The 27,837-nt window shown below is 42.6% G+C and overlaps 2 protein-coding genes across 2 annotated transcripts in view; one reads left to right on the top strand and one right to left on the bottom strand.

Moving 5' to 3' along the window:
• The window catches only part of Shoc1 (shortage in chiasmata 1), a 97,000-nt gene extending 77,932 nt beyond the window's left edge, over positions 1-19,068 (top strand). The window contains exons 22-28 of the mRNA NM_001370843.1: positions 112-223; positions 1,337-1,458; positions 6,810-6,903; positions 11,652-11,783; positions 11,980-12,129; positions 12,876-13,779; positions 17,085-19,068. Of these exons, the coding sequence (NP_001357772.1) occupies positions 112-223; positions 1,337-1,458; positions 6,810-6,903; positions 11,652-11,783; positions 11,980-12,129; positions 12,876-13,779; positions 17,085-17,185 (1,615 nt within the window). The 3' untranslated portion in view covers positions 17,186-19,068. The remainder of the gene's footprint in view (positions 1-111; positions 224-1,336; positions 1,459-6,809; positions 6,904-11,651; positions 11,784-11,979; positions 12,130-12,875; positions 13,780-17,084) is intronic.
• An 84-nt stretch (positions 19,069-19,152) lies between these two features.
• On the bottom strand, positions 19,153-25,896 carry Gng10 (guanine nucleotide binding protein (G protein), gamma 10). Its single transcript, NM_025277.3, has 3 exons — positions 25,734-25,896; positions 21,694-21,825; positions 19,153-19,977 (listed from the first exon to the last, which is right to left on the bottom strand). Exons 1-2 carry the CDS (start codon positions 25,812-25,814, stop codon positions 21,700-21,702), a joined length of 207 nt encoding a protein of 68 aa, NP_079553.1. The 5' UTR covers positions 25,815-25,896; the 3' UTR covers positions 19,153-19,977; positions 21,694-21,699.
• Positions 25,897-27,837: the final 1,941 nt, after the last annotated feature.

Below are 27,837 nucleotides of genomic sequence, written 5' to 3'. Positions count from 1 at the left end.
CAAAGAATACGTTGAATTATGAAAGAAAAACAGTGCCTCACATAATTTAATACTCAGAAGAGCATTCTTGGCTATGGCATGCTCTTCACTGAAGACTGTTGTCTGTTGCAGCTATAATATCACACTAGTGGAGAGATGCTGCTGTGGGTCACTGAAACTCTTTGGAAGTACAGAGTGCTATGTGGTGGTGACAGTCGACGAGCATACTGCTATAGTTGTGCAGGTAAAACTAATAAAAAATAGAAGCCCAGGTGGAAAGTGGATCCCACATACAATCCTTAGCGCAAGGATGGGGAAGGAATACATTCAAAGGTAGGAACTTACCACATTAAAATATATTTAAAAATAGAAAACCACACATATTAAAACACATACAACTCAGTGGGAGAGGATGCACCTAATCTGTCAGAGACTTGATGTGCCACAGTCAGGGGACACCTGGGTGGGCTCCACCCTCTCAGAGGGAAGTGGGAGGGGCTAGGGCAGGGACTTGTGGAGAGGGGGCAGCATTTGGGATGTAAATAAATGATACAACTATGTGGGTACTTAAGATGTATATAAATTCTTGAAAGAATCTTTTTATACATTTGCCTGCTTAAAGTACCAGATGCAAGGAAATGGAGATTAGAAATCAGGTTTGATGATACAGAGACTATAAACTATTGGTAAGTGTGGTGAAGTACACTCTGATTTGAGGAGCAAATGTTACAATATAAGGAAGATATAATGGGAAAGTTCAAGTCCATGTGTCGTGAATATTTAAAGTTCCTAATTATTGGTTGACTTAGAAAAAATGTCTTAATCCACAGTTATAGAACTTACTGTTAGAAGAAGGACATGTCATGAATTACACACTTTATCAAAATGTCTTAGTAAAGGACAAGAAGGTCCAGACGTGGAGAGACCCGGGAAGTCTCTTCAGCCCACCCTTTTAACTGTGCAAGGCAGGCTCCAGGGCTCGGCTTAGGCCACATCCTTCCAGGGCAAGTGCTCTTTCCCACTGCACCACCAACAGGTTATTCCATAGGCTTTCAAATGTGCTTTCTGCTGCCCCAGAGTAGCCATGTTCCCGCCCACAAAAGCCTTTACCATCGCAGGAGCACTGATTCTGCTATTGCATCATATCTTGGGCTCTGGAAGACCCACAAGGCTCCCTGTTGATGCTGTCTCTTGTTTTATGTCTACTGCAGCTCTCCCCCATTTCCATGGGATTTAAATTTTTACACAAAATAGGAAACCATACCTATGCCTCTTAAGCTACCATTTATATGCCAGACTATTGAAGATTTTAAGCAGTAGTCAACCTAATGTATCTTCATTTTCTTTACTTTTATAGGACCTAGAAGAGTTACATCATGAGAAGGCATCAGACAATATCATCATGAGATTAATGGCACTGTCGTTCCAGTATAGCTGTTGCTGGATAATACTATATTCCAAGGAAACACTAAATTCACAGTAGGCAAACATTTCTCTATCCATAGTCATAGTTAGAGTCTTCTTAGTCCTCTCTGCACACAGATGCTCCTGGCACACCGCGCTATTCATCTAGTGTGCTTTAACTGAGGGGCTGTGGGGGTGGAGGCACGTGACACACGCTGTCTTGGGCGTTCTGTTCAGATCATTCTCTCCTGTCCCATCTTATTATTATAAGCATTATTGTTTAAGTGTTTTATTTCTTTGTAATCTTGGGCTTCTTTGCTAAATGATAAATCACTTTTAAGCCTCATCTAAAATCATGTTAATAAATCGAACACATAACTCCTTCCTGTACTTTGGTAACCAAAACATTAGAAAATGCCATGTCCAGACGATGGCATGAGGTGTCATTGTATCTCCTCTCCTTTACTGATAAGCAGAATAATTATTTCTCCTTTCTCCTGTGTCAGCTGGCTTCCCCCATGCCTGCCCACTGCCCCCCCTCCCCGCCTCTGTGCCAGTCTTTGCTTGTGGAGGCCACTATCTCATGAACGTCATTATTCTTACCTTTCACTGCTCTGAAGCATTTGTCTGGGTCAGATGTGTGTCACTCCAAACTCTCCTTTGAATGTCCACCTTTCTAAGATATTTCCCCTGGCTTTATATCTTCTTTGTATCAGTCTCTAAATGTATTTGTTGTGAGTACTTTCTCTTCTGTTTTATTCATTATACATCTTATCTACTACAGCTTTCATCAGTATATGTTGGTATCTGTAGTCTTTCTGGGGAATTCCTGGCATAAATCTCTATTTCTTTTTTCAAGGCAGGGTTTCACTGTGTAGTTCTGGCTGTCCTGGAACTTACTCTGTAGACCAGGCTAGATCTGCCTACCTCTGCCTCCCAAGAGCTGGGATTAAAGCCATGTGCCATCATGCCAAACTAAATCTCTAATTCCTTTTTTTTTAAGGTTTTTATTTATTTTATTTATATGAGTACACTGTAGCTACTGTAGCTGTCTTCAGACACACCAGAAGAGGGCATCATATCTCATTACAGATGATTGTGAGCCACCATGTGGTTGCTGGGAATTGAACTCAGGACCTCTAGAAGAACAGTCAGTGCTCTTAACCACTGAGCCATCTCTCCAGTTCAAATCTCTAAATCTTTATTAAATATTTCGACCTTCATATTCCATAAATTCTCAAAGTTAGCATATTCAGATATGAACTGACTGCATATTCTCTGTCCCCTTCAAACCTACATTTCTTCTTGTCTGTCCTTTAGCAATTTTTAGCATTGCCTCCTATCCAATTGTCCTATATTTATAGCACCAGTACCTTAGCTTAGATTCTATTTCATGTTGTTATACTACCAGATGTTTTTCTGTCTCCACATAACCTCAGTGTTCCTTTAAGCGTGTGTCATATACTCAGTTAATGTCCCTAAAGCCAAGATCTGATTGTTCTGCTCTTACGAAAGCCTTTCCTGCGGGGCTGACAAGACAGCTGAGTCAGCAAAGTGCTTGGTCCAAGGACCTAGGTTTAAATCCCAGAACCTATGTTGAAGAGGAAAGTCAGGCATGGTGGTCTGCATTTTAATCCCAATGTTAGAAAGGCAAAAGCAGGTGAGTCCCTGTTGCTCACTGGCCACCAACCTAGTTCCAGGACAATTACAGAGCCTGTAATTACAAAGCAATAGAGTTGGTACCTGAGAAGTGACACTGGAGACTCTGGCTCTGTGGCACAGTTGAGAACACTTAATCCCAGGCAGAAGCAGGCAGATGTCTGTGAATTCAAGGCCAGCCTAATCTACATAGAAAGTCAGCCCAGTCAGGGCTACATATGAGACCTTGTCTCCAAAAAAAAAAAAAAAAAAAAAAAAAGAAGAAGAAGAAGAAGAAGAAGAAGAAGAAGAAGAAGAAGAAGAAGAAGAAGAAGAAGAAGAAGAAGAAGAAGAAGAAGAAGAAAAAGAAGAAGAAGGAAGGAGGAGGACAAGAAAAGGTCATTAACTTATGGCTCCATATGCATGTGCATATACACACAACTATTTTATACACACACACAGAATGAGAGAGAGAGAGAGAGAGAGAGAGAGAGAGAGAGAGAGAGAGACTTTTACTGAGCTCCTAGATACCTACTGGCTACAATATACACTATAGCTCATGTGTGAGGTCCTGGAGGTAGCACCCTGCTGGATTTCGGGCTGGGCTTTCCTGCCTTCCACTAGCCAGGTGCTCTCTACTTCAACTGTTTCCTAGAAAGAAACTGCTCTCAGGCCCTTAGGACCTGTTCCCAAGCACTTACTGTGTTTTCTCCTCCATCTCCTCAGAACTCCCTCATGGACTCTTTCCATCCTGTGAATTGCTTAGCTCTCAGTTTCTTCTCCTCTGTTGGTTCTTTGGAGTACTTGTTCTGAAGCTCACTGCTTTTGTCTGTTAGATGCTCATAAATTGTTCATTGAGTGAATTGTCTTTCCTACCAAGTTGCTTCCCAGTTTTCCTCACTCTTATCCCTATAGTACCACATCCTATCTAACTCACAGAAGGCTTGAGAAGTCCTTTAAATTGGTTGGTAAAGAAGGTACCAATATGTTTGACATTGCCTGTGACTTTTTTCTCACTTTTTTTAAAAAAAAGATTTATTTATTTATTTATTTGTCTTCAGACACACCAGAAGAGGGAAACACATCCCATTACAGATGGTTGTGAGCCACCATGTGGTTGCTGGGAATTGAACCCAGGACCTCTGGAAGAGTAGTCAGTGCTCTTATCTGCTGAGCCATCTCTCCAGCCCTTTCCTCACTTTCTTGATGCTATTTTATTATTATTATTTGCTTGTATTCAAGACTGGGTTTCTCTCTGTAGCTCTGGCTGTCCTAGGACTCACTCTTTTTTGTTTGTTTGTTTGTTTTTGTTTTTTGGTTTTTCGAGACAGGGTTTCTCTGTGTAGCCCTGGCTGTCCTGGAACTCACTCTGTAGACAAGGCTTGCCTCCAACTCAGAGATCCACCTGCCTCTGCCTCCCGAGTGCTGGGATTAAAGGCGTGTGCCACCATGACCGGCACTAGGACTCACTCTTTAGACCAGGCTGTCCTTAGACTCACAGAGATCCCCCTGCCTCAACCTCCCAAGTGCTAGGATTAAAGGCATATGCCACCACCACTTTTTTTTCTTGATGCTATTCTTATTTCCTAGTTTACCAAACTCTTTCTGTGTCATTGTTACCTCACGAGAACAAACACATCCTGGAGTCTAAGAATCTGAACACCCTGGCTCTTAACTCCTTTGTTAACAAACAGCCCTCGCAAGGCATTCATCCCTTTCTGAGCTACAAGGTAAAGGCTGTGTCTGTGCTTTAACTCTGTCACTTGGAAAGTTAATAAGGCCTGTGAGGCACTTTATGCTTAGTGCTACTTATAAATCATTTTTAAGCTTCATCCAAAGCTTGGTAATTTTTTAGATAAATTACTTATTTGGAAGTTTTCTAAGGTTGTTTTTAAATTGCTGCTTATATATAGTTTTATGGTTCAATTGAAATACAGGGAGAATAGCAGAAGACCCCAACCTGTTTTTAGTTATCATGTAAATATTCTTAGATAGTTTTATTTTTATCCAAATATGCAATATGATAATTTATTTATGATATCATAAAATATAATTACTTTCAGAATTTTAAGTTTCATAGTTTTATATCATTAGGTAATTGTATCCTTTAAGTAGAATCTCAATAAGCTGACCAAATGAGAGAAATTGAAAATGCAGAAGAAATGATTTGAACTATCTTAAGTTGTTCAGGCCGATAGTTTCTGCACAGGGAAGAGCTCAGCGGCCTTTGAGAATCCCCCTTGGTTTGACGTTTGCTGGAAGCAGGCATCATATAGTTGTACTCCAGGCTATGATTTATTATAGTCTGAGGTAAACAACCCATAATGCAAAATTAACAAGAGAGGAAGCTCACTGGACAAAGCCAGGATGAAGGAAGCCTCCAAGAGTCTTTTCCTAGTTTACTCAGAGTGTTTAATTTTCTCAGCAACAAGTTGTGACAGCACTTACAAACTTTGTCCAGCCAGGACGCTTAATAGAGACACATGACCAGAGTTACAGGCTTAACACAAATTGGAGTTTGCAATGCTTAGAAGTGTTCAACCGAATTCATATTATTTGTATAGGCAGCTTGGGCAAAGTAAGTTACTCTGTCAACCTATTACTCTGTGGAAAAACTTTGTCTGGGTGTAGTGTGGCACCATTCATGGAGATATGCAAACATGTCTACTTCCCCTAGGTAAGGAGCCAGTGACAAAGTAAGGATACCACCACAGCCCAACCTGGTGGATCAGAGTTTATTGGGTTATTTACAGGAGTGTGGGTGAAGGGTTAACTGTAGGAACAGAAATCTACATCACCAAAAGCCCACCCCAGTGTCGGGGGTGGTTCACCAAAACTGCTCAGCTTTGTAACTCACTGCACAGCTCGCAGGTGGCTTGACAGGTTGCAGAGTGTCTTTTCCTAGTAGCCCAGTTGGAAGAGGCTCAGACCACCTGAGCTGCCTGGAAGAGGCAAATCAGCCAAGCTGTCTGAAAAAAAGCAGAGACCAGCTGAGCTGCCTGAAGAGGCTCAGACCAACCAAACTGACTGGAGAAAACATGCTCCAACCATATTGAGCTGTGCAGTGCACAGAGTGTGCAGTGAGCTCTAGGTTCCCAGCTTTTCTGAGCTGTTAACCATGATGGGGTGGACTTTGGTGACACGGCTGTCTTTGAGTCATTTCTGCTCCTGTATGTAACCCCACACCTATAGTCCTGTATGTAACCACAATAAAGCACGAGGTTTGCTGCATTGGAGTCTAGTGGTCTCCTCACTTTGGTCTGTCACCGACTCCCTATTTGGGATGGATAGACATTTGCTCACATCTCCCCAGGAATATTGTTTGGCAACACAAGGGAGGAGGCCTAGACATGAGAGTATTTGCCTTGGAGTTCTTCATGATAAGCTGGCAATCTCCTCACTGCTGCTTAAAATATCCACAGTGAGTGGGTAAAGGTAGAACTGCGCTCTCACAGGTCAGCAGTCACCTTGGCTCTGGGGGGAAACTGTTGAAGGGGAAAGTTGCTCACAGTGGTATCCTGCTCTTTGACCATAAGATGGAGTACTCTACGTATCTAACTTTAGTTCACCCCTGGAGATAAGAATGGGATGGTTCGGATTTCTCTCCTCACCCCTCATCTCCCTCCACACACAGCCTCACATCCCTAGGTTTAATATCGTGGTTAAAGATAGGAAGTGGAACTATCTTTTCCAGAGAGGGTAGAGAGGGTAGAGAGTGCAAAGAGCCGTGGATATGCTTGCAGTAAAATGTCCAATGAGTAGACATATAATAATAACATTCTTCTTAGATACCATCTTACAGAAGAGACACTTCGTCACCTCGCACAGGTTTATGCAGCTCTGGTTTCCTCGGGCCTGAAATCTGAAGAGCTGGATGTAAAGGTATCACGTTCCTATACATTTATAGTTGGTTCATAAGCTAAAGTTACACAGACACAGGTGTCCAGTGAAAAGAAATATTAAACAGACACAGTTCCTTAAGAGCCAATAAAGAGCAGGGTCAAGTTATGAAATATATAATTTGAGGTTGTTTTAAAAGTGTTTATATGTGTTTGTTTATATACACACATAAATACACACAAAGCAAATACATAAGTGACAGAAACTTTAAGCCTGGTATGGTGCATGCGCCTGTGATCTCAGCACTTAGGAGATTAAGGCGGAAAGATGGTGAGCTCAGAGCCAACCAGGGAGCTCTATAGTGAGACTGTCTCAAAACCAAAACAATACCGATGCTTTCAGTTCACTTAAAATCAAGCCATAGTTAGAACTTTAAAAAAACAACAACAAAAAAAAAAACCAAGTCATGATATAAAGAAAAATAAATGTCCTTTGATCAAGACAAGCTATTTATGAAAGCTATACCAAGTTTTTATTGGCTACAGATGCAAGTCCCCAGACATTCTGATAGGTTCGTAAGCCCTGGTGAGCTCCTTGTCTGGCCTTTTCTTAGTTAGTATCCCACTCTAAAGGTAGGCATTTGTCTGAGTTCAGGGCTCACTACTTTTCTATTATCATTTCCATTTCCTTCATTTAAGCACTCAGATATTCTCACAGCCTTGCTGTAGTTTATGAGTACAGATCTTGAAATCCTGACACTTAAGGTCTACACTTGTATTCTGTCAACCAGTTGGAAATCTCCACACGTTGTGTAGCACAGCCCTCTTTGTGTGGCTGTGATATCTCTTGAGTCTTCCATACCCATCTCTGCTTCTCTACATTCAGGCATCCATCATTCTCATGCAGATTTTTAAAATGCCTTCCTAAATGATCACCTTTCTACCTTCTTACATCATATGTGGACATCAATTCCGTTGCTAAGATGCAGCTGTAGGAATGCATCCCCTAGACAGTAGGTTCTGAGTGTGAGAAGCTTGTCTGCTTACTCCTATATCCTGGGCACTTCTCCATCCCAGCACAGGCCAGGTAGAAGGCTATCGATAAGTACACACAGGTAAGTTCTCTTGCTCACATACCTTCCATGTCTCCTTGCTTCACTCAGAATAGAATCAAATTTAGGTGGATTCAAAATTTAGTTCCAGGTAACCATTTGCTCCATAAACCTCCACTCAGTTATACTCAGCCCGTGAAGAGGTGTCACCTGGCCTTTCTTCCCCGGGAATGCTGCTGTCTATCTCTTAGAGCTAGGTTTCAAACACTGAGTCAGTGAGGAAACCTGCCCCAGTCATACCCTCCATAATCTCAAGGCCCTCCCCCATTACTCCTTAGACTTTTATTGGGGTGTGATGTGTTTGTTGCTGGTGTTTTCCTTTGTTCTGCTTTTGTTTTTGAGACAGTGTTATTGTGTAGTACTGGCTGGCCTTGAACTCAAAGATCCACCTACTGTCCAAGCCAGCTCCGTCAGTCAGCTGGGTCTCAAGGGAGGGAGGATTGAAAAGAAAGTCAGTTAGACAACCGTATAACATGACTGAGTGCTGAGGCTGAAGCTGGTTTATTTTTTCCAGTTTGCTTTTATATCATTCTAGGTACATACAAAGAATATGGTCGTTCCTAGTCAAACAAACAAACAAGCAAAGCAGTCAAGGAACAAACAAAGCATAGAGGGAGGGTCCCATGATTACAGTATTCAGGGTCTTAACAAGACCCAGCAAGGGCTGGAGAGATGGCTCAGCACTTAAGAATATTGACTGCTTTCCCAGAGGTCCTGAGTTCAGTTCCCAGCAACCCACATGGTGGCTCACAACCATCTGTCATGGGATCTGATGCCTTCTTCTGGTGTGTCTGAAGAGAGCAACAGTGTACTCATATACATAAATAAATCAAGAAATCTTTTTTAAAAAATTCAGTCTTAAAAAAAACAAAACAAAACAGGACCCATCAAGATACAAAGAGCACATTCCTCTCAGCTGTATTCTTCTTGAGCCTACTTCCAAGTCCTAGCCCAAAGTCAAATTCCTGCCAAATTCCTAGAAGGCGGCCCCAAAAGCTCTCCACAACCTACTTCTCAAGTGTTGGGATTAAGAGTATGCACAACTTGAAAGGTAGAAACTAAGTTCTTTGTATACCTGTGGCAACTTGTACAGTGATACAAAGAAAAATATTTAACAAGCATCTACTAAATAGAGTTAAGTCAAATAATAACCTGTTAAGAGAATAAAAAAAGATCTTTTTGAAAATTTCAATTTCATGATGGATACTACATACAAAAGTACAATTCATAGAAAAGTTATCTTTATAATAAATAAATGATGAGGCTATGCCAGGGCCTAGCAATAAAAAAGAAAAAAAAGAATAAATAAATAAATGAGGATTCAAATAAAATTAAGTAATACATATAATTAAATAAATATTCAAAAGAGGATCCTCTGCTTGGTTAGCCTTCTCCCAGCATGTGGTAAATAATTATATGTATGGCACTGTGTTCAGATACAGGAACACAATACAGAGAAGGAAGGTGTCACCCGAAGAAAGCACTTGAGGGTAAAATAGGAGTCCTACGCAGGCGATCCATTCCAAACATCTGGGTGGGTAGCTTCTGCCCAGATAAAAACTTCTCCAAAGGATTTTCAGGTTCATCCTAAGAGTAGTCCATTTTGTTTGTTCATTTGTTTTTTTATAAACTTTAAGATGTGATCATGGCCAATTTGTTATTACTTTGTTAGTATGTCATTAACATGCTTAGGCATCTCACTGTTCTGACTTGATGTCATTATTAAAATAAGTTTGAGAGAGCTGAGGATGCAGCTTGGTGGGTAGAGTGCTTGCCCAGCATGCACAAGGCCATGGGCTCAGCCTCCAGTACCACAGGAAACAGAGCGGTGCATACAGATAATGCTGCACTTGGGAGGTGGGGGCAGGAGGATCAGAAGTTCAAGGTTACTTTTGGCTACATATGGAGTTCAAGGCTAGCTTGGACTACATGAGACCCTGACTCAAAACCAAAAACAATCAGGGACTCCTAAGCCCATATGAATTGTGTGTGTGTTAGAATGTCTTGCCACTTTACTTAGTTACCATGGCTTTTGTCTCTTAGAGAGCATCAGTATAAATTATTAGTACCTTTTTGTTCCCAGGCATCTTAGCCATAAAAGAAGTACCAGAAAGTCTAAGGACATTCTCTTAAACTAAAATAATAATAAGGTGCTGTTGGTGTTATCTAAATGTTATTCTTGTTTTCATTTGTTAATCTTTTGTGTGTGTGATACTGATAATCAAATTCAAACCCTGTGTGTGTGGTAGGAAAGCAAGCATAAAGCACTTAGTTATAGTCTTAACTCTCTAATTTTAAAAAAGCTCTCTGAACTCCCTTTGTAGATGATACATAAATATATTCATCTACAACTTCAGAAATAGGCTTCTTGAACCCTTAGTCTAGGCATGGACTGCAGAATTCTTACTCTGATATTCCTATTCTGCAGTACTCATAGCCACCATCATAAAATTTTGCCTGTTAAAATAAAGTTCTATGTAATTGAAGCTGTTATATCACCCTGAGAGCATCTAAAACTAATAATGAAATAAATGTCTGCTTAAACAGTATATGTCTATACACTGTATATATGTTTTCTATAAACTTAGGAAAGTTCTCTTTTACAATATATGCACTCCAAAAACTAGTATCTACTGACAATTTTGTGTTTAGTATTCTGAAAGAAACTAGCTGATATTTATTTTGTGAAAATTGCGCCCTTTTATTGTGTATAAGACTCAACTTAAAGTGCCAGGCACGAGGTTCTTCACCTAAGCTGTATGTCCAGTCCTTGTGCTGTCTCACCATTATAGCACGAGACTTTTATTTCCCCCTCAGGCTCTGGTTCTTTTGCTAGGCTACTGCGGGGATAACAGATGCGGGTACTGCATTTCAGTTGGTTATAAGCTGATATGTGCATGCTGGGACCGTGCCTGGTCCTCTGCAAGAACAAGTGCGTCAGTCATCCCTCCAGCACGCACTGGCTCTCTCTCTCTCTCTCTCTCTTCTCTCTCTCTCTCTCTCTCTCTCTCTCATACACACACACACACACACACACACACAACTTTGGCAAGAGTATCTTAGAATTAAATAAGCTAAGTAAGCTAAGGTTAAATGAAAAGTTACCAACTAAAATGAACACTCAAAATCAAAACATTTAAAATTTTATTTTAGTCACTGGTTTTTGAGAATTTTATACAAGCAAAGAATGCATTTTGATCATATTCATCCCAGTTCTTCCCACTAAGTTCTTAGATCCCCTCCTCACCCTCCCAACTTCATGTCCTCTTTTGGTTTGTTTGTTTGTTTGTTTTATTTTTATAGCTCCCTAAATCTTATTTGTGCTGCTCATATTCATGGGAGCATGGTTGACCTATATTCTTATAGAAAACTGATTCCCCCTTTCTGAGGAGCATCAGTTATCAATAGCTCCTGTCTTAGTTAGGGTTTTATTGCTATGAAGAGACACCATGATCAAGGCAACCACTTACCTGGGGCCAGGTTACAGTTTCAGAGGTTCAGTCCATTATCATAACAGGAAGCATAGCAGTGTACAGGCAGACATGGTGCTGGAGGAGCCAAAAGCTCTACATCTTGATCTGAAGTCAGCCAGGTGCGGGGGGGGGGGTGGGGGTAAGGGGCAGCTACATCTTGCTTCCTAATAGTCCCCTGCATCTAACATATGGAAATTATTTTTTAGCTTATAATTGCCCCTGGAGTAGAAGAGACTGCTTTAATAATTCGACAAATTGCAGACCACAATTTAATGACGTCGACGAGAGATCCCCATGAATGGTTGGATAAATCCTGGGTGGAAGTTTCACCTTCTAAGGTTACTTTTTCTAAATGTATAATTTAAACATTTGTGAAGCAAACAGATACGAATACCTGAATCCCTTACTGATAGCTTATTTTTCCACACTCCCCAAATTGAGTTATAAAGCCAATGACAAACGTTTTAATCTGTAGACTAAAGTAGGTCAGTCTCAGAAGACCCCTGACTGAGGAGACACCACCCTGTTTTCTAGGAGGAAATGAGCCTACTTGATTTTCCCTGTATAAACCCACTGGTGGCTCAGCTCATGTTACACAGGGCGCCTTCGCTGCACTGGCTCCTGATAGCAACGCCTGCTGAGCTCCAGGAACTCCTGCCCCAGGTTCCAGGCAAAGTACTGAAGGTGGGTGAGCGCCACGGGCTCCTGTGGCTCCCCTTCCCATTCCAGCTTCCTGTTGCACCACATGCACTTCTGAAGGATGGTCTCTGCCTTTGTTTTGGATCTCACACAGGGAAGAAATAATTTACTTAAACTTTCATACAGAATTGTCATTAGCTGCCAAGTACAATATATGTTTTAAAGCCACAGAGATAATTCAGCACAACTTAGCACATTTTAAGGCATTTTGAAATGTCATTGTGTTCATAAATATTCAATTAACACATTTATATTTCCCCTTCCAAGAACTTCTACTGGAGCTGGAGAGATGGCTCAGTGGTTAAGAGCACCGACTGCTCTTCCAGAGGTCCTGAGTTCAAATCCCAGCAACCACATGGTGGTTCACAACCATCTGTAATGAGATCTGATGTCCTTTTCTAGTGTGTTTAAAGACAGTGAAAGTACACTTACATACATAAATACTTCTCTTAAGAAAAAAAAAAAAAGAACTTCTACCATAGTAGGGAAGAGAGCTTTAGAGTTATTGGTGTTATTTTTAAAGTCTTAACAAGGAATAGTACTCATGTATAATTTGAATAACTTAAAATCCATCGAGCTGCTAAAAAAATAGGTGTAAATTACAATGTTCTCTTTTAATGGCATTTAATTATTTCTTACATTAGTGCTCGGCTCAGTGTAGTCTCTATGGATTTAGCTAGGTATCATGTTTGTTTTCTAGGCCTATTACATTTTGTTTTTTAATTTTCCAGCATTTTTGCAGCATCACTTCCTTGTTCAAGATTAGTTCTCCCTCCATGACAAAGTCTTCTCAGATTTCATCACTTCAGGAAGATATGAATCAAACTGATCTCTTTATTTCTCAGAGTTCAGCTCCTATCATTCAAGAACAGGAGGAATATTATCCCTATGAAGACTCGGAAGGCACAAGCTCTTCTCCTGTGGAGCTAAGAGCAACTCCATGCATGCTGCCATCTGCAGCACCGCACAGTCAGAGGGGCTGCTGGGAGGACCCCAGCTGTGGCCCTGACCCCGTGCAGAATAACCCTTCCCTAATGAATGCAGAATCAAAGAAAGTCACCTGGCCCTCCGTTCCCAGCTGGAGTGATTCAGAATCAGATGTCTTTTCTCTGGCCCGAACACAAGTAAGTTGTGAACCCATAATGACACTAACTGATTCTCAAAGGAGAGGCACAAATGGTTTTGTAAATTGTCCCGAAGCCAAAGGACCCAGAAACATGCAAGTGTCCACCCCTGTCTTTTTACCAGAGAACTCCCAGTCCCACCTTCACTGGGACTTTAAGAAAAACAGTTGTAGAAAACAGATTTACTCGTTCAATCCAAGCTGTGGAACAGAACAGACTACTTACAACAAATGGTACTCTTGGAAAGATGACTTCTCCAGTAATCAGCCCGAGTGTCTGTGGGATGAGATGGAAGATGTCACATACAGAAATGCAAATGCTGGGACCCGGGAGACTTTTTGGAGAGAACTGCCAGCTGTTCCAAGTTGGGATTCACCCTGTGCTTCTGATTCTAATGCAAATCAAAGAGGGTTCAAGGGCCTTGATTTCTGCCAAAGAGCTGGAAACTACTTAGGACAGAGAAGCCTCCCTGTGTCTTCATCTAATTGGGGAGATTACAAAACACCAACAGGTAACATTAATAGTTAATATAACTACTTCCAGTTATGATTTTTAAGAGCTAAAGCTAGCGGCTGGACAGATGGCACAGTGGTTAATAGCTCTTGCAGAGAACCCACATTGGTTCCCAGCACCCACTTTGGGTAGCTCACACCTCCAGCTCCTGACCTCCTTTGACATATCCACATGCAGATTCAAACACATATACATAACTACAAATAATAAAAATATTTTAAAATGATAGCTCTATACTCAAACTTCAATGAATGGTTTGTTTAATTGATACTCTTAATGTTCTCCATTAACTTTGGTTTTAAAGGAAAATCAAACTTAGGGTATAACAAAATATTTCAAATTCTTATAGTATCAAATGAACCATACAGTCAACTTAAGTTTAAAATAGCTCTCAGGAGGCAGAGACAGGAGGATCTCTATGAGTTCAAGGCCAGCCTGATCTACATAGTGAGTTCCAAGACAACCAGGATTACACAGAGAAAACCTGTTGCAAAATAAACAAACAAACAAATAAGAAAAAGAAGAAATTTAAAAATAGCAAACTTAAGTAAAGCAGAAGATGATATGATTAAACAGAAGAATCAGACTGTTAAGTATACATATTTATTTGGCTAACATTTGTTAAGCTATTAAGGCTGCTGATGGCTCAGTCACTGTGGTGCTTACTGTGCAAGCGTAAGGACATAAGTTTGATACCCAGAAACCATGTGCAAAAGCCTGGCATTGTGGCCATGGCTCGTGATCCCAGCACTTGGGAGGCAGAAACAGGTGGATTTGTGGGGCTCGATGTCATCCAGCCCAGCTTCTTTAGTAACACACAGGTGTCTCTCTCTCTCTCTCTCACACACACACACACACACACACACACACACACACACACACACACACACTTAAACCTTTTCTATGAGCTGGTTGCCTTTACTGGGTAAGAACCCCTATTATCTTCTCTTTGATGGATGTTTTTGACTTGACTGAATGTTTTATCATATCGCCTTTTAAAAAGGACAATTTTGTTTTCTCATTTCTACTCATTATATCTTTATTTCTATATAATTTTTTATTGCATTGAACATCTAGAACAAAATGTTAAGATCTCATAAGGCATATGAATGTAGCGTTGTCATGAAAGGCAGTGGGAGAAGAGAAATTTAAGTTTCAGACTTTCTCTTCTCATAGTCTTCCTTTCTAAGATCAGAGAAGGGCCCAGAAAAAAAAAAACTAACATCCATATTTTATTAAAATAGGGCCTCCTAATCCTGTTTCCACCCTCCCCTCGTTCCTGCCTGCCCTCACCCCTCCTAACGGCTCTGTCTGTTGTTCCCTGTCCAGTAGACTTCCTTCTGCTTTCATGTCACAGGTGTCATTTTATATCTGCCCCAGGAAGGCCTCCCAGTCCCTTTCATAGTTTGATGACCTATAGTAACCCCCCACACACATATATAAATTACAATCCATAGTAACCCCCCACACACAAATTACAATCCATAGTAACCCCACACACACATATACAAATTACAATCCATAGTAACCCCCCCCCCACACACAAATTACAATCCATAGTAACCCCCCCCACACACAAATTACAATCCATAGTAACCACACACACACATATACAAATTACAATCCATAGTAACCCCACACACACAAATTACAATCCATAGTAACCCCCACACACATATATAAATTACAATCCATAGTAACCCACACACACACAAATTACAATCCATTGTAACCCCACACACACATATACAAATTACAATCCATAGTAATCCCACACACACATATACAAATTACAATCAATAGTAACCCCCCACACACATATACAAATTACAATCCATAGTAATCCCACACACACATATACAAATTACAATCCATAGTAACCCCCACACACACACAAATTACAATCCATAGTAACCCTACACACACACACAAATTACAATCCATAGTAACCCCCCCACACAAATTACAATCCATAGTAACCCCACACACACATATACAAATTACAATCCATAGTAACCCCACACACACACACAAATTACAATCCATAGTAACCCTACACACACACACAAATTACAATCCATAGTAACCCCCCCACACATATATAAATTACAATCCATAGTAACCCCCACACACATATATAAATTACAATCCATAGTAAACCCCCCCCCACACACACACACATATACTAATTACAGTCCAAGTACCTAGTGAAAGAAAAATCTTCATGCCTGTCTTTCATTGCCTGGCTGTTCACTTAAAGTACTTTCAGTTCTATCCACTGTTCTGCAAATGTTACTTCACTTTTTTTTTTTTTTTTACGCTGACGCTGAGTAAAATCCCGTTGTTTATATGTACAAGGATGCTGTTAGTTTGGCTCCTGATGTTTAGTTCTGATTTTCATAACAGGAGTCATGATGGTGTTGTTTGTGCTTTATTGTAGAGCTGTTCCCTAAGTGACCCTCATCAAACCCCATCCTTGGACTCTAGAATAGTTACCCATGTGAGCTCCATAGACTTTTGAACATGGACCGCTTCTCTATATAATTCTCCCATTTTCTCAATGAGAAAATTCCAGGAAGTTTCTAATTCTGACATTTAAGCTTTTGGACATATAGGTGGAATACTCAAATATCTATGTTTTTAAAATTCATTTAGTTTGAATAATTTTATTTTGCATGTGTATGTGTGTGGCACGTGTGCATGAATGTTCATGTGTGGGTGCACATTTACTGATGCATGTGCACATGTGTCTGCACGTGTGTGGAAGCTGCTGTCTGGAGCTGTGCACATGTGCATGCGCACACATGTATACACATAGACACATATGAGCATACAGGCTCACACACAATTCACATGCATAAACTAATTAAAAATTTTAAGTAAAGATGGTGGAGTGGAAGCTGAAGAGCTAATAAATGTAAACATACTGAACACACTAGAACAGTCTCTGTGGTATGCAGAGCCAAGGAACAAAGCATGTGTGAGTTCAAAGTCAGTCAGACCGGGCACTGCACTTATTCTAGTCTGTGAAGATGTGTGGGAGACCTTCAGGGATTAGGAAGCCTGTCTGAGTTGCTTATTTGCAAAGGTTTTACTTAAACACATTAGAGCCAGGAGAGACTTTAGAGATCATAGAACCTTACAGAAGAGGAAATTGGAGTCAGGAGATAATGAATGACTCACACAGTCTATGTGCGCACTGATCTTAAACAGCCATCGGGGAAAGGTGCGTTGTTCATGTTAAACAATTTTTTTTGTATTTACTTATCCCAATAAAATGGTTTTCTTTTCTCCTTTTGACAGACTTAATGTACTCACAAGTACCACAACCCAAGAAACGACGTCTAATGTATGAGAAAGTCCCTGGAAGAGTGGATGGGCAAACCCGGCTGAAGTTTTTATGAAAAAAACAGAAGGGACAGTGCCACCTGCCAGATTCTATTTCCTTATGCCAATCCAGTAACCAAGTATTTAGGCTTGACTCCACATCAAAGAAAATGCCATTGTTTTTACATGTCCTCGGTGTTTATATCTAAGTCTGCTTGTCTGACTTATCAATTAACATAATAAGCATAACCCCCCCCCCCCAAAATACACAGATTCCTGTGTACTTCGCAGGGCATTTGTCTCTTTAAAGACCTGACTTTTCACTTATGTATATGCATGTGGAGTGTGTGCACTTGAGTAGAGATGCCCTGGGAGGCCAGGGGATCCCAAGGCCCCATCAGAATCTTGTTTTTTGTTTTTGTTTTTTTTTTTAAATGTTTAATTTTTTATTATTAAATTGTGTATCTGCATGTTGGAATGTGCATATTGAGTGCAGTGCCTGTGGAATCCAAAAGAGGGCACCTGAGCCCCCAGAGCCTTGGTTACTGGTGTTTGTGGGCCTCGGGAGCTATGTGCAAGAAACCACAGTGCAGTCCTCTGCCGGAGCAGCAAGCACTCCTAACCACTGAGCCATCTCTTGAGCTCCCCACCTCACAGTCTGACAGTTTGAGTCAAACAGTGAGGAGCACCCCACAAGGGCAGAACTGAAACCAAAGGAGCTCTGCACAGTTCCCCCAAACCAACTAGAAAGAGTACCGAGAAATGCTTGCATCCGAGACTGCGGAAGGAGTTCACATTCTGTTGTCTGTCTGTCTGTCTGTCTGTCTGTTTTGAAACAGAGTCTCACTCTGTAGACCTGAAACTTACTCTGTAGACCAGGCTGGCCTCAAACTCACAGAGATCCACCTACCTCTGCCTCCCAAGAGCTGCGACTAAAGGTGTGGGCCGTCACCACCACTATCCAGCAAGAGTTCCCATTCTTAATATACAAAACACCCTTTCACACCGGAGGGAAAAAGGAAACATAATAGAATAAGTCAAGTATCTAAACAGATATTCTCAGAACAAGACAAACTTGTAAATATTTAGGATAAGCAACTTCGTTGTTTGTTACAGAGGTACTGTCTACTAAATAAATCACTGTTTTTCACCTATCACATTGACAAAAGATTGAAAATACAGATTCCTAGGGTCAGCATGTCAGAGAAGAGTACTTTCCTGTATTGTCTGTACATCCTTTTAGACCCCACTCCAGGCAACAGCTAACAAAATGTAAGATGACTAGATAGTTTGACTCGGGAATTATATTACTAAGAATTTATCTTAAATAAATATTAACTGTAACATGAAACCTATTTTAAGTACAGCTTGTGTGTAATAGGTAAAATTTATAGACACTTGCTACCAGAACAAAGTAAACATTTAGAGTATACCATGAAACTTTATGAAGAAATAAGTGTGCCCTGACCATAGTGAAAATGGACAGTTCCAATTTGCTCAAAATGGTTTAGTACATATGGGGATATCTGAGCAAGCGTGAGTTCCACACTTTGTGATGCATGGGCATTCGTTGGAGTGGAGCTAGGAAGTAGCTGAGTGGTGGAGACTGCCCACACAGAGGTCTGGGTTTGGTTCCCAGCAGATCATAACCCGGGCCTGCCAAAGTCAAACGCGGTGATCCTTGGCTACAAGCTAGGTTAAACGGATAATAGAAACACGAAAAGGACTCCTAAATCCACGATTAACTCGGAATCCCATTTACTGATATCTGAATGATGCTTGGAATCAGGGAGGCCCCTCTGATGGCTTCATTTTCTCCACTTTTGTATTCCTGAGAACGCATCAGTAGTGACTGCCATGCGGGGCTAGGTCAGAGAGCACTGTGGCTGGGGACTGAGGGTTGGTTTTCATGTTATGCTTACATCTACGTGTGAAGATAATAACAGAATTCAGGGATTCCAGCCCCAGTCCCACCTTCTGCACTCACACACATCAGCAAACAGAAATCCATGCGGCCCTAAGACACCAAACACAAACTACTGCTGTCATGGAAAATGATGAATTACACAAAAAGTTTATTTCCAAGCTCTTCAAAGAATATTACAAACACAAACTTTTCTTCTAAAAGTGTCCCCAATTAAATCAAAGGCACATCACCCCAATAAAATACGTGTGACATGAATTCTTTTAAGTTATAATATCTTCATGCTTTGTTTTTAACCAATTGCAATGTTCTAATTGTAGGCCACATTTAAACATTTTTAAAGGCATGGGCACATTTTTAAAAGCTACAATCACAATTATAAGTTGTAAAGTATAGGAACTAAAGGAAGATCTAACTGGCTTCACACAGGATGGGCAACCTAACAATACATCAATCTTTCCATTTGCCAAGGAGCAGCGCCCAACCTTACTGTTCAAGTCAGACCATTTGCTCATTGGGAAATGAAAAAGCTTTCCTTTACAAAATCAAGGTATCAATTATTCCCCAAATTGTACACTTTGTTTCATTTAGTTATTGTAAATTTTTATGAAAAAAATTTTATTAGGGTACAAAAATGTTAGAAAAATTACAAATACTCAGTTTTTGGAAATGCAACCTTTCTGTCCTGAAATGCAAAACCCAGTAAATAAAACATGCCTCTATCCCACACAGGGCTACACAGGCTCCATGGTGAAAGAGGCGCATCCAGCAAGTTTGGTAGTGAGGTTAGAAGGAAAACATTGACTTCTGTAGGATTTTGACCTAGGACCAGGCCATTTTCTAGGACAGAGAGAATGACTTGGCTCTTGAAAGCTGTTTTCTTGGGACTTGGCTGCAGTCATCCATCACCATGTGCACACAAGGCTTCCTCAGCGAGCTTCTTCCCTGTTGACGAGAGTTCCGTTGGTTATCGTCGCTTTAGTGAGAGTTACTTGTAAAGGAACCTTATCATTTCACAGAACACCAAAAATGCACAATGTAGAAAACATTAGTGAACGCAAGAGAATATGTAAGCCCATCTTGGTCAGACTGCACTCACAGCTGTGCTATGTAAAGGGGAACTGTGTCACGAAGGCAGTTACCTTGGCAACCCAGTTCAACTTGCATCTGATAGCAGAACCAGCCCCCCAATTCAATGTGAACAGTTTCCTTTTACAAATATGTGAACAAGATGATCACTTACTGTGTAAACAAAATTTGGAATACGTTGGTCCCAGGACTAATAACCTATGTCCTACAGTTTTTAGGTTGGTGGGTGGGCAAAAGTTGGAGACTGCTGGATTCACACTGTTTTCACCATATCCTACACCAGGGCCAAGCAGGAAGTGAGGAGGTCTGGGTGAGAAGGGCTGCTTCCTCTCCACAACCTGGGCATACGCACTAGCTGCTTTCCCAACTACCCTGCAGTCTCATTGAGAATGGACAGGATCTATCTCTTACAATAGTTTTAATGAAGAGGATTCTTTGATAAACCTTCCCAGAAATTGAAGTGTTTATAGACGAAGGAGCTGCTGATTGTTGTCATGAGGGCATCTTGACAGCCATTGGGTAGAAGTGCCCTTACTCAGAACACCAGTAGGCCATGAGGCTAATCATTTCAAGATCCACTTACCAAGAAAGCCTGAGGTTCTGCTCATCGCTTGAAAATACACCTTCCATAAGTCCTCCTTTGACATACTACTTTTTCATGTCAATGGGTATGTGAACAAAATATTTTCCTGATGCTGGCATTTCAGGGTGAGTAATTCTAAAAGTCTGCATCAGTGCCTGCCAGGGTAACTCACCTTCCCTTCTGAATCCGTTGGGGCTGGGGTACCACCTGGATTAAGACATTTAAAATCTTGGAATGTGGGTGGTAGTTCTCATGTTTGCTATCTGTTTGCTCTGGTGTCTTTATTCTGACTCTGAGTTGCTTCTGGGCATCCTGGGTCTCATTCATGGTCAGCTTTGTGTCTGTTCCTTGCTGTGAATTCTTGGTTCTAAAAATGCCTTTGATGGTTCCTGTTCCCGTTTCATTTCTTGCCTCAATAGACCAGTAGCTACATTCTATCTTCCATTAAAACAGAGATATGTCCCAAGCAGTGGTGGCACATGTCTTTAATCCCAGTACAGGCAGCAACAGGAGATCTCTGTGGTTTCAAGAGAACTACAGAGCAAGTTCTAGGACAGCCAGGGTTGCACGGAGAAACCCTGTCTCAGAAAAACCAAACCAAAACAAACCAACCAAACCAACCAAACCAGAGCTATTTAGGGAGCTGCTAGAGAACTATAGCCCAAAGTAGACTCAAGTCAGCTAGTTCCTCTGTCAAGTCCTTAGTTCCAAGACATGCAAGTCAGTGGGTAACACCAGTGAGTAGATCACAACTCTGGGATGCTGTAGGGGCAGAGGGAATTAAGGTCAGGAAATATGGCTGGTCAGCTCAGCTAAAGAGCTTGTGTGCATAAGGCGACAACATATCACAGACAGGGTAGCTACAGCCCAGAAGTACCCATCGGGCAGGGCAGCATTCTGAGTCTTTCTTAACCTCTGTCATCTAAATCCTTTGGGCAGCGCCCTGAAGACACTATGGCCCCAAGATGACACAGCGAACCCCAACTCACCAGTCTTCAAAGTAGAGCACAGGACCTGGGCTCCCGGAAGGGGTTGCTTCCAGCCGGAACACCGAGCAGCAGGGCGTCCTTGCATGCATTCTGTATGCAGTACTGCTGAAGCTCTGCAGCTGCCTGGGAGACCTGAGACACAGCACAGTGTGAGCCAGCCTGAGGTGGGACACCACTGTCATCATCCAAGGCTGTCTGCTTACTCCAGCCACTCAGTCCCACCATGGAAGACTAAACTCTCTACGATTGAGGGTAGGATACTTTTGGACTTCATTGACAAAGGAAATGCAACTTTAATCCATTTAGAATTCTAGTTTTAAGACCAAATTGGTAAGGAAATGGCTCATTCTCAAGTTCCCAGGACAAATAATCTAAATTTGCCATGTGAACAAGGCTGGGGCTTTGTCCAGTCTGTGCCAAACAAGTGACAGAATTACTCTTCTATGCTGTTCAGAAAGTACAGTTTGCTGGTTAAGATTGTGGTCTCTGGGGCTGAGGTGGGGCTCAGTGACAGAATGCTTGCCTAGCACAAGGGAGGCCCTGGAGTCAGTCCCTAGGACAAAACACAAACACAGCAACACTAATCATCACCATCAATAAAACAGGGATATTGTGTTTTAGCCACGGTTTGAGTTTGTCCTTCAAAGGCTTATATGTTGGAATTTAATCTCCACTATGAAGGGTGGAAACTTGTTTATGTATTTTTTTATATATGGGTGTTTTATCTGCATGTACAACTGCACCCCAGAAGAGGACATTGGATTCTATGAGACTATATTATAGACTGTTGTGAGCCACTGTGTGGGTGCTGAGAATTAAACTCAGGACCTCAGCAGGAATAGCCAGTGCTCTTAATCACTGAGCCATCTCTCCAGCTCCAAGAGGGTAGACCTTGGACCCTCCAGAACCATAAGCTAAAATAAACTTTTTAAAAATGTTACTCTGAGCTGGGCAGTGGTGGCGCATGCCTTTAATCCCAGCACTTGGGAGGCAGAGGCAGGAGGATTTCTGAGTTCGAGGCCAGCCTGATCTATAGAGTGAGCTCCAGGACAGCCAGGGCTACACAGAGAAAGAAACTCTGTCTTGAAAAAACAAGAAAAAAAAATGTTACTCTGTCTGAGGTACTTGGCTATTAGCAACAGAAAACTTGTAACGTGTAATAACGTTACGTGTATATTACATGTATGTTACAGCTGCTTACCATATGTTTCCAGTTGCCACCAAGTTTCTGAAAGGCCTTAGGAATTTGCTTTTAGAGCTAGAACTTTTAATTAGTAGTATATAAAATACAATATAACCAGACTAACATTTAAGCCAAATTTTCCATCAATTGAAACTTAATGTTTTCACATTAATTATAATTAGAGCTAATGATCTTATGTAAATTATTGATTTTCAAAGAAATGCAGAACCAATCCTGTGCAGAGATTGTGTATCAGGGATCTGGGTAAACTCCACATGTGGGGAGTAGGAGCCTCTCTCAGGACCCTGGGGAAAGGAGGCCAACCAGAGCCTAGCATAAAGGTCATGGTGATAAAGATAAAGGGGGGATGCTCGGAGAAACAAACTAAGGTCGGTCAGGACCCTCAGCAGGGGCGAGGGAGAGACTCTGTGAGGGAGAAAACCTCAAACCCTGCAAGCTGTCCCCTGCCATGAGGTTGGGTTGTCTGTCCCTCCTGGGTTATCTGACTCAACTCCAGAGGATTCCTCAGGACAGCAAGCTTTGCAGTCCCTGGGAAGGGACTCTAGAAAACCTGTGCCTGGTGTATGTGTCTCAGTGTGCCAAGAACATCCAAGGCTGAGCCCTGAAATGAAGCTGACTAGATTCTGGGATGTGACTGCTGCCCACGTTCACCTAACTGTTAATCTCTCTCTCTCTCTCTCTCTCTCTCTCTCTCTCTGTGTGTCTGTGTTACCTCCACAATGCCCTGTCAAGTGCAGTTAAGAGTCTCTTCCCCCGGGCTGGTGAGATGGCTCAGTGGGTAAGAGCACCCGACTGCTCTTCCGAAGGTCCAGAGTTCAAATCCCAGCAACCACATGGTGGCTCACAACCATCTGTAACAAGATCTGACGCCCTCTTCTGGAGTGTCTGAAGACAGCTACAGTGTACTTACATATAATAAATAAATAAATCTTTAAAAAAAAAAAAAAAAAAAAAAAAAAGAGTCTCTTCCCTCGTGTCCACAGGGTGAGCAGGCATTTGATTCAGTTTTCCTTCCAGGTCTGATGCTCAATGATACCGTACACTTTCAACAACTCTACTTTTAGTTCCCCATTTTCTCTCCTCACACAGCCTTGTTCTCTGCTGGGAGCTCCAGCCAACAACTGCTCCCTTTGGAAAGTAAGGGACCACAGCTTCAATCTCTCTTACCCTGAACTCACAATGACCACTAGGTGTCGCTGCCCCCTGTATGGCTTTGATCGTTCTCTTTCTAGTCTGGGTTCAAAATTCAGCCTTTTCCAGCCAGACCGAGGCCTCTGACCCCACCCTTACTTTCTGGCATACTTCTTGCTCATCCACGGTCTGGATCAAACTTCTTTAGTTTTTCGCCCTCAAAATCCTTGGTGGTCAGATACTAGCGAGGAAAAAGGAACCACAAGCGGTACAGGCCTCCTATCTGGGTGTCAAGGCTGTGACTGCCCAGGCTGGTGAGCTCCACCGTGGACAGTAAGCACTTCCTTCGCCCTTTGCTAACTCCTGGTTCACTGTCCCACAAGAAAACACAGCTTCCTGTTTCACAAGACAGCCATCGCCAAAAGCTGTAATCCGTAATCAGAGGCACTTTATACACATCTCCTTTTTTCCTGTCCCCGAAGATGTCACCCCAAACCCTTGTTTCTTCTACAGTCACCTTGCCTCCATTTTCCTTGACAAAATAAAAAAAATCTTTCCTATCAACCCAAAACCCTTTTTATTTTCGAAGAAAAAAAGGAAGTTATTTCTTTAAAACTTTTTTATTTTTAACCTGTCGGGCTTCCCCTACACCTTACTGGCACATCTCTGTACTGCGCGCCTCTTGTCCCTGGTTGTCTGAAATAATTTTGTGTATTAGTTTACCGTATCCACCCGAGTTCCCTATTCCCTGGAGTAGCACCAGGTCGAGGGCTAAAACAGAGGGAACTGACTAGCATGATGGTGTGTCCATACCTACCCACACACTTGGAATCACACTAGCTGCCAATCACACATTCAGCCAACAGAGTAAATCCTTGGCTGTGTTTGCGGGCCTTCATTTTAATTTTATCTCGCGGGTGTTTTGCCTGCATGTTTGTGCACACCTTGTGCATGCCTGGTGCCTGAGGAAGCCAGAGGAAGACATCGGGTCCCCTGAAACTGACGTTACAGACGGTTGTGAGCAACCTTGGGTGTGTGCTGGGAATTGAACCGGAGTCGTCCAGAACAGCAGTCAGTGAGCTGAGCCATCTCTCTAGCCTCCCCACCCCTCTCCTGACAATCCAACTCACCTTCCTCCTTTGAACTGTCCCTGGCAGCACGCTACAAGTTCCGCTCTTTGTCTATTTCACGCTCATATATTTTAATGACCTCTTTCGGCCTTTTTCTGTGGCCGTCTGTCCACACAACGAAATCTCTCCTGGATACCTCTGTAAAATCCACAGATCCAAAACGGAACTCACTTCCTCAACTCTCAAGGATCCCCCATGGGGCAGCAGAGGAAGGCAGAGCATCCTTCTCCAGCATCCATCTCGCTCGCATCTGTTCATTCGGTGGCCTCCCTCCCCATCTCTAAGCATCATCCTCCCGCAGCCGGGTGGGCAGAGTCCAGGTCGCCAGCGTGTCGCCAGCCTGTTGTAGACACGCCCACGGAGCCATCGGACCTGGTCCCTGGGACAGGCTGTGTCGCCAGAAGCACCCGGGATTCGGCCTGAAACCACCCCGCATCCACGCGCGGCTCGCGAGCACCCGAGGCCCCGGTGCGCGCCCGGCCCGGTAGCTCCCACTCCCGCCAGGCCGCGGTCTCCTGCGGGCCGCTCGGTCGCCCGTGGGGCTGGCGCTGGGGTCCGGCTGGACGAACGCTCACCTTGATCCTCTCCACGCCAGCCTCCAGCTTCAGCTGCTCCACCAGGCGCTGCAGGGCGCTCACGCTGGCCCCGGAAGACATGGCGGCTAAGGCTGCGCGAGGCTGGTTCGGCTGGGAGGAACGACCGCCGAGCGGGGTGCCGCCCCGGGGCGGGGTAGCCGCCGCGCCCGCCCCGCTGTCCCCGCGCTGGGGTCGCGAGCTGCCCGGCCCCGGTCGCCGGTGCCTCGGAACAAACCTAGGTGGCGCCTGCGCTGCGAAGGGAAGGACACTAGGACTTCACCGAAGAGCTAGTCAAACCTTCAAGGATATCCTGCTCGTTGGTCTGATATGGAATGAAATTACACCAGCCCTCTCACCCACTATCTATGGCCATTGTTTCCAGTCTTCTCCCGAGTTTTTTAAGTGTGCACATTGGTTTTACAAAACTGAGACCATTACGTTAAAACTTGAGGTTTTTTAGTTTTCTTGTTTCCTTTTGTTTTTTTTTTACACTTACTATGTAATAACTATATCGCCATCTTATACACCACCGTATCTGTCTGCACTGGGTAGTGCATAAGCTGGGTAGTGCATAAAGGCAATATGGATGAGCTTGCTAAACTTCAAAGCCCAAAGACTTTAAAGCATTGGTTTAATTACTTTAAAAAAGCTTCAAGGCCCCTCCCCAATCCAACCACGGGCGTCCCGGTTGAATTGGGGAGGGACTGGAGGAAGCTGACCTCATCGGAAGACCAGCAATCTCAACTGACCTGGACCCCCGAGATCTCTCTCAGACATTGGGCCACCTGCCAGCCACACAGCATACACAGGTATAGCAGAGCACTGCCTGGTCTGACCTCAGTGGGAGAAGACGCGCCTAACCCTTGAGAGCCTTGAGGCCCCAGGGAGTGGGGAGATCTGGTGGGGTAGTGGTAGTGGGGTGGGGACATCCTCTTGGAAATGGAGGGGAGGGGTAGGGGTGGGGTAGGGAGAGAAATGGAATGAGGAACAGTCAGAAAGCAGACCAAGAAGAGGATAACAACTGGACTGTAAAAAAAAAAAATTAAAGAATAATAATTTTTAAAAATTAGGAATAGTTTCAAGGCTCAAATTCTCATCTCCTGATTCAACTCTGAGGGTTGGCCTCATCTTCAAGGTGGATAGACTCAGTAGTGCTGTGGGGGGAAAAAAATCCATGCTTTCTTTTAGCCCTGTCTAAACATATGGGAGAGGAATTAGAATCTCAAATGGGTTCTCCCTGGCTTGTATTGAATACCAGCCTTCCCTTAAACCAATTGCTACTTAAAAAGGATTTGCTGTTGAAGTACCCAATTTCCAATCTGCTGAGTTTTCTCTGGACTTAAGAACCATCCAGGGCAAAGTCACCCACAAAACACACCCACAGCCGGGCGTGGTGGCCCACGCCTATAATCCCAGCACTTGGGAGGCAGAGGCAGGCGGATTTCTGAGTTTGAGGCCAGCCTGGTCTACAGAGTAAGCTCCAGGACAGCCAGGACTATAGAGAGAAACCCTGTCTCGAAAACACCCCCCTCCCAAAAAAAACAAAAAAAAAAAACCAAACCAAAACAAACAAACAAACAAACAAACAAAAAAACCAAACAACCAAAAAAAAAAAAAAAAAACCCAAAACCCATACCCACAGCCAGTCTCCATTCAGTGAGATTTTCCCCCACCCTCAACCCCCTCAGATTTAGGCAGTCGGATTTACCATTCCAACTCTGGAGTTCCTTCCGGGGTCATCTGAGGGTCAGCTTCTCCTTCTGCCCAATCCTTGTTTACAGCATTCGGTAATAAGTACTAGTTAGGAGGGCTGGCCCCAATGAACTTCCAGCTTGAAAACCTTCATCTCAGAGTCTGTTTTCCTGAAGAACCCAAAACTAAGACACCCAGTCAAATAACAGAGTGAAAAATGATTCTTATAAAGAAAAACATCTGAGATATAAAAAGCAACAGAAGAGAATATAAACTATTAAAACATAAAGGCTCTAAAGCAATTATTCTTAGCTATAACTGGATCATAATTAATCAACTGCCCTATTACTTAATACAACAATAACTATACAACTTGTGCTTTCTGCTCTACTTCCTAGGCAGCATGCTAAAA

This window comes from Mus musculus, chromosome 4 (assembly GCF_000001635.26).
Source record: "Mus musculus strain C57BL/6J chromosome 4, GRCm38.p6 C57BL/6J".
NCBI classification, from domain to species: Eukaryota; Metazoa; Chordata; class Mammalia; order Rodentia; family Muridae; genus Mus; species Mus musculus.
This window is presented reverse-complemented; position numbering and strand designations above follow the sequence as displayed.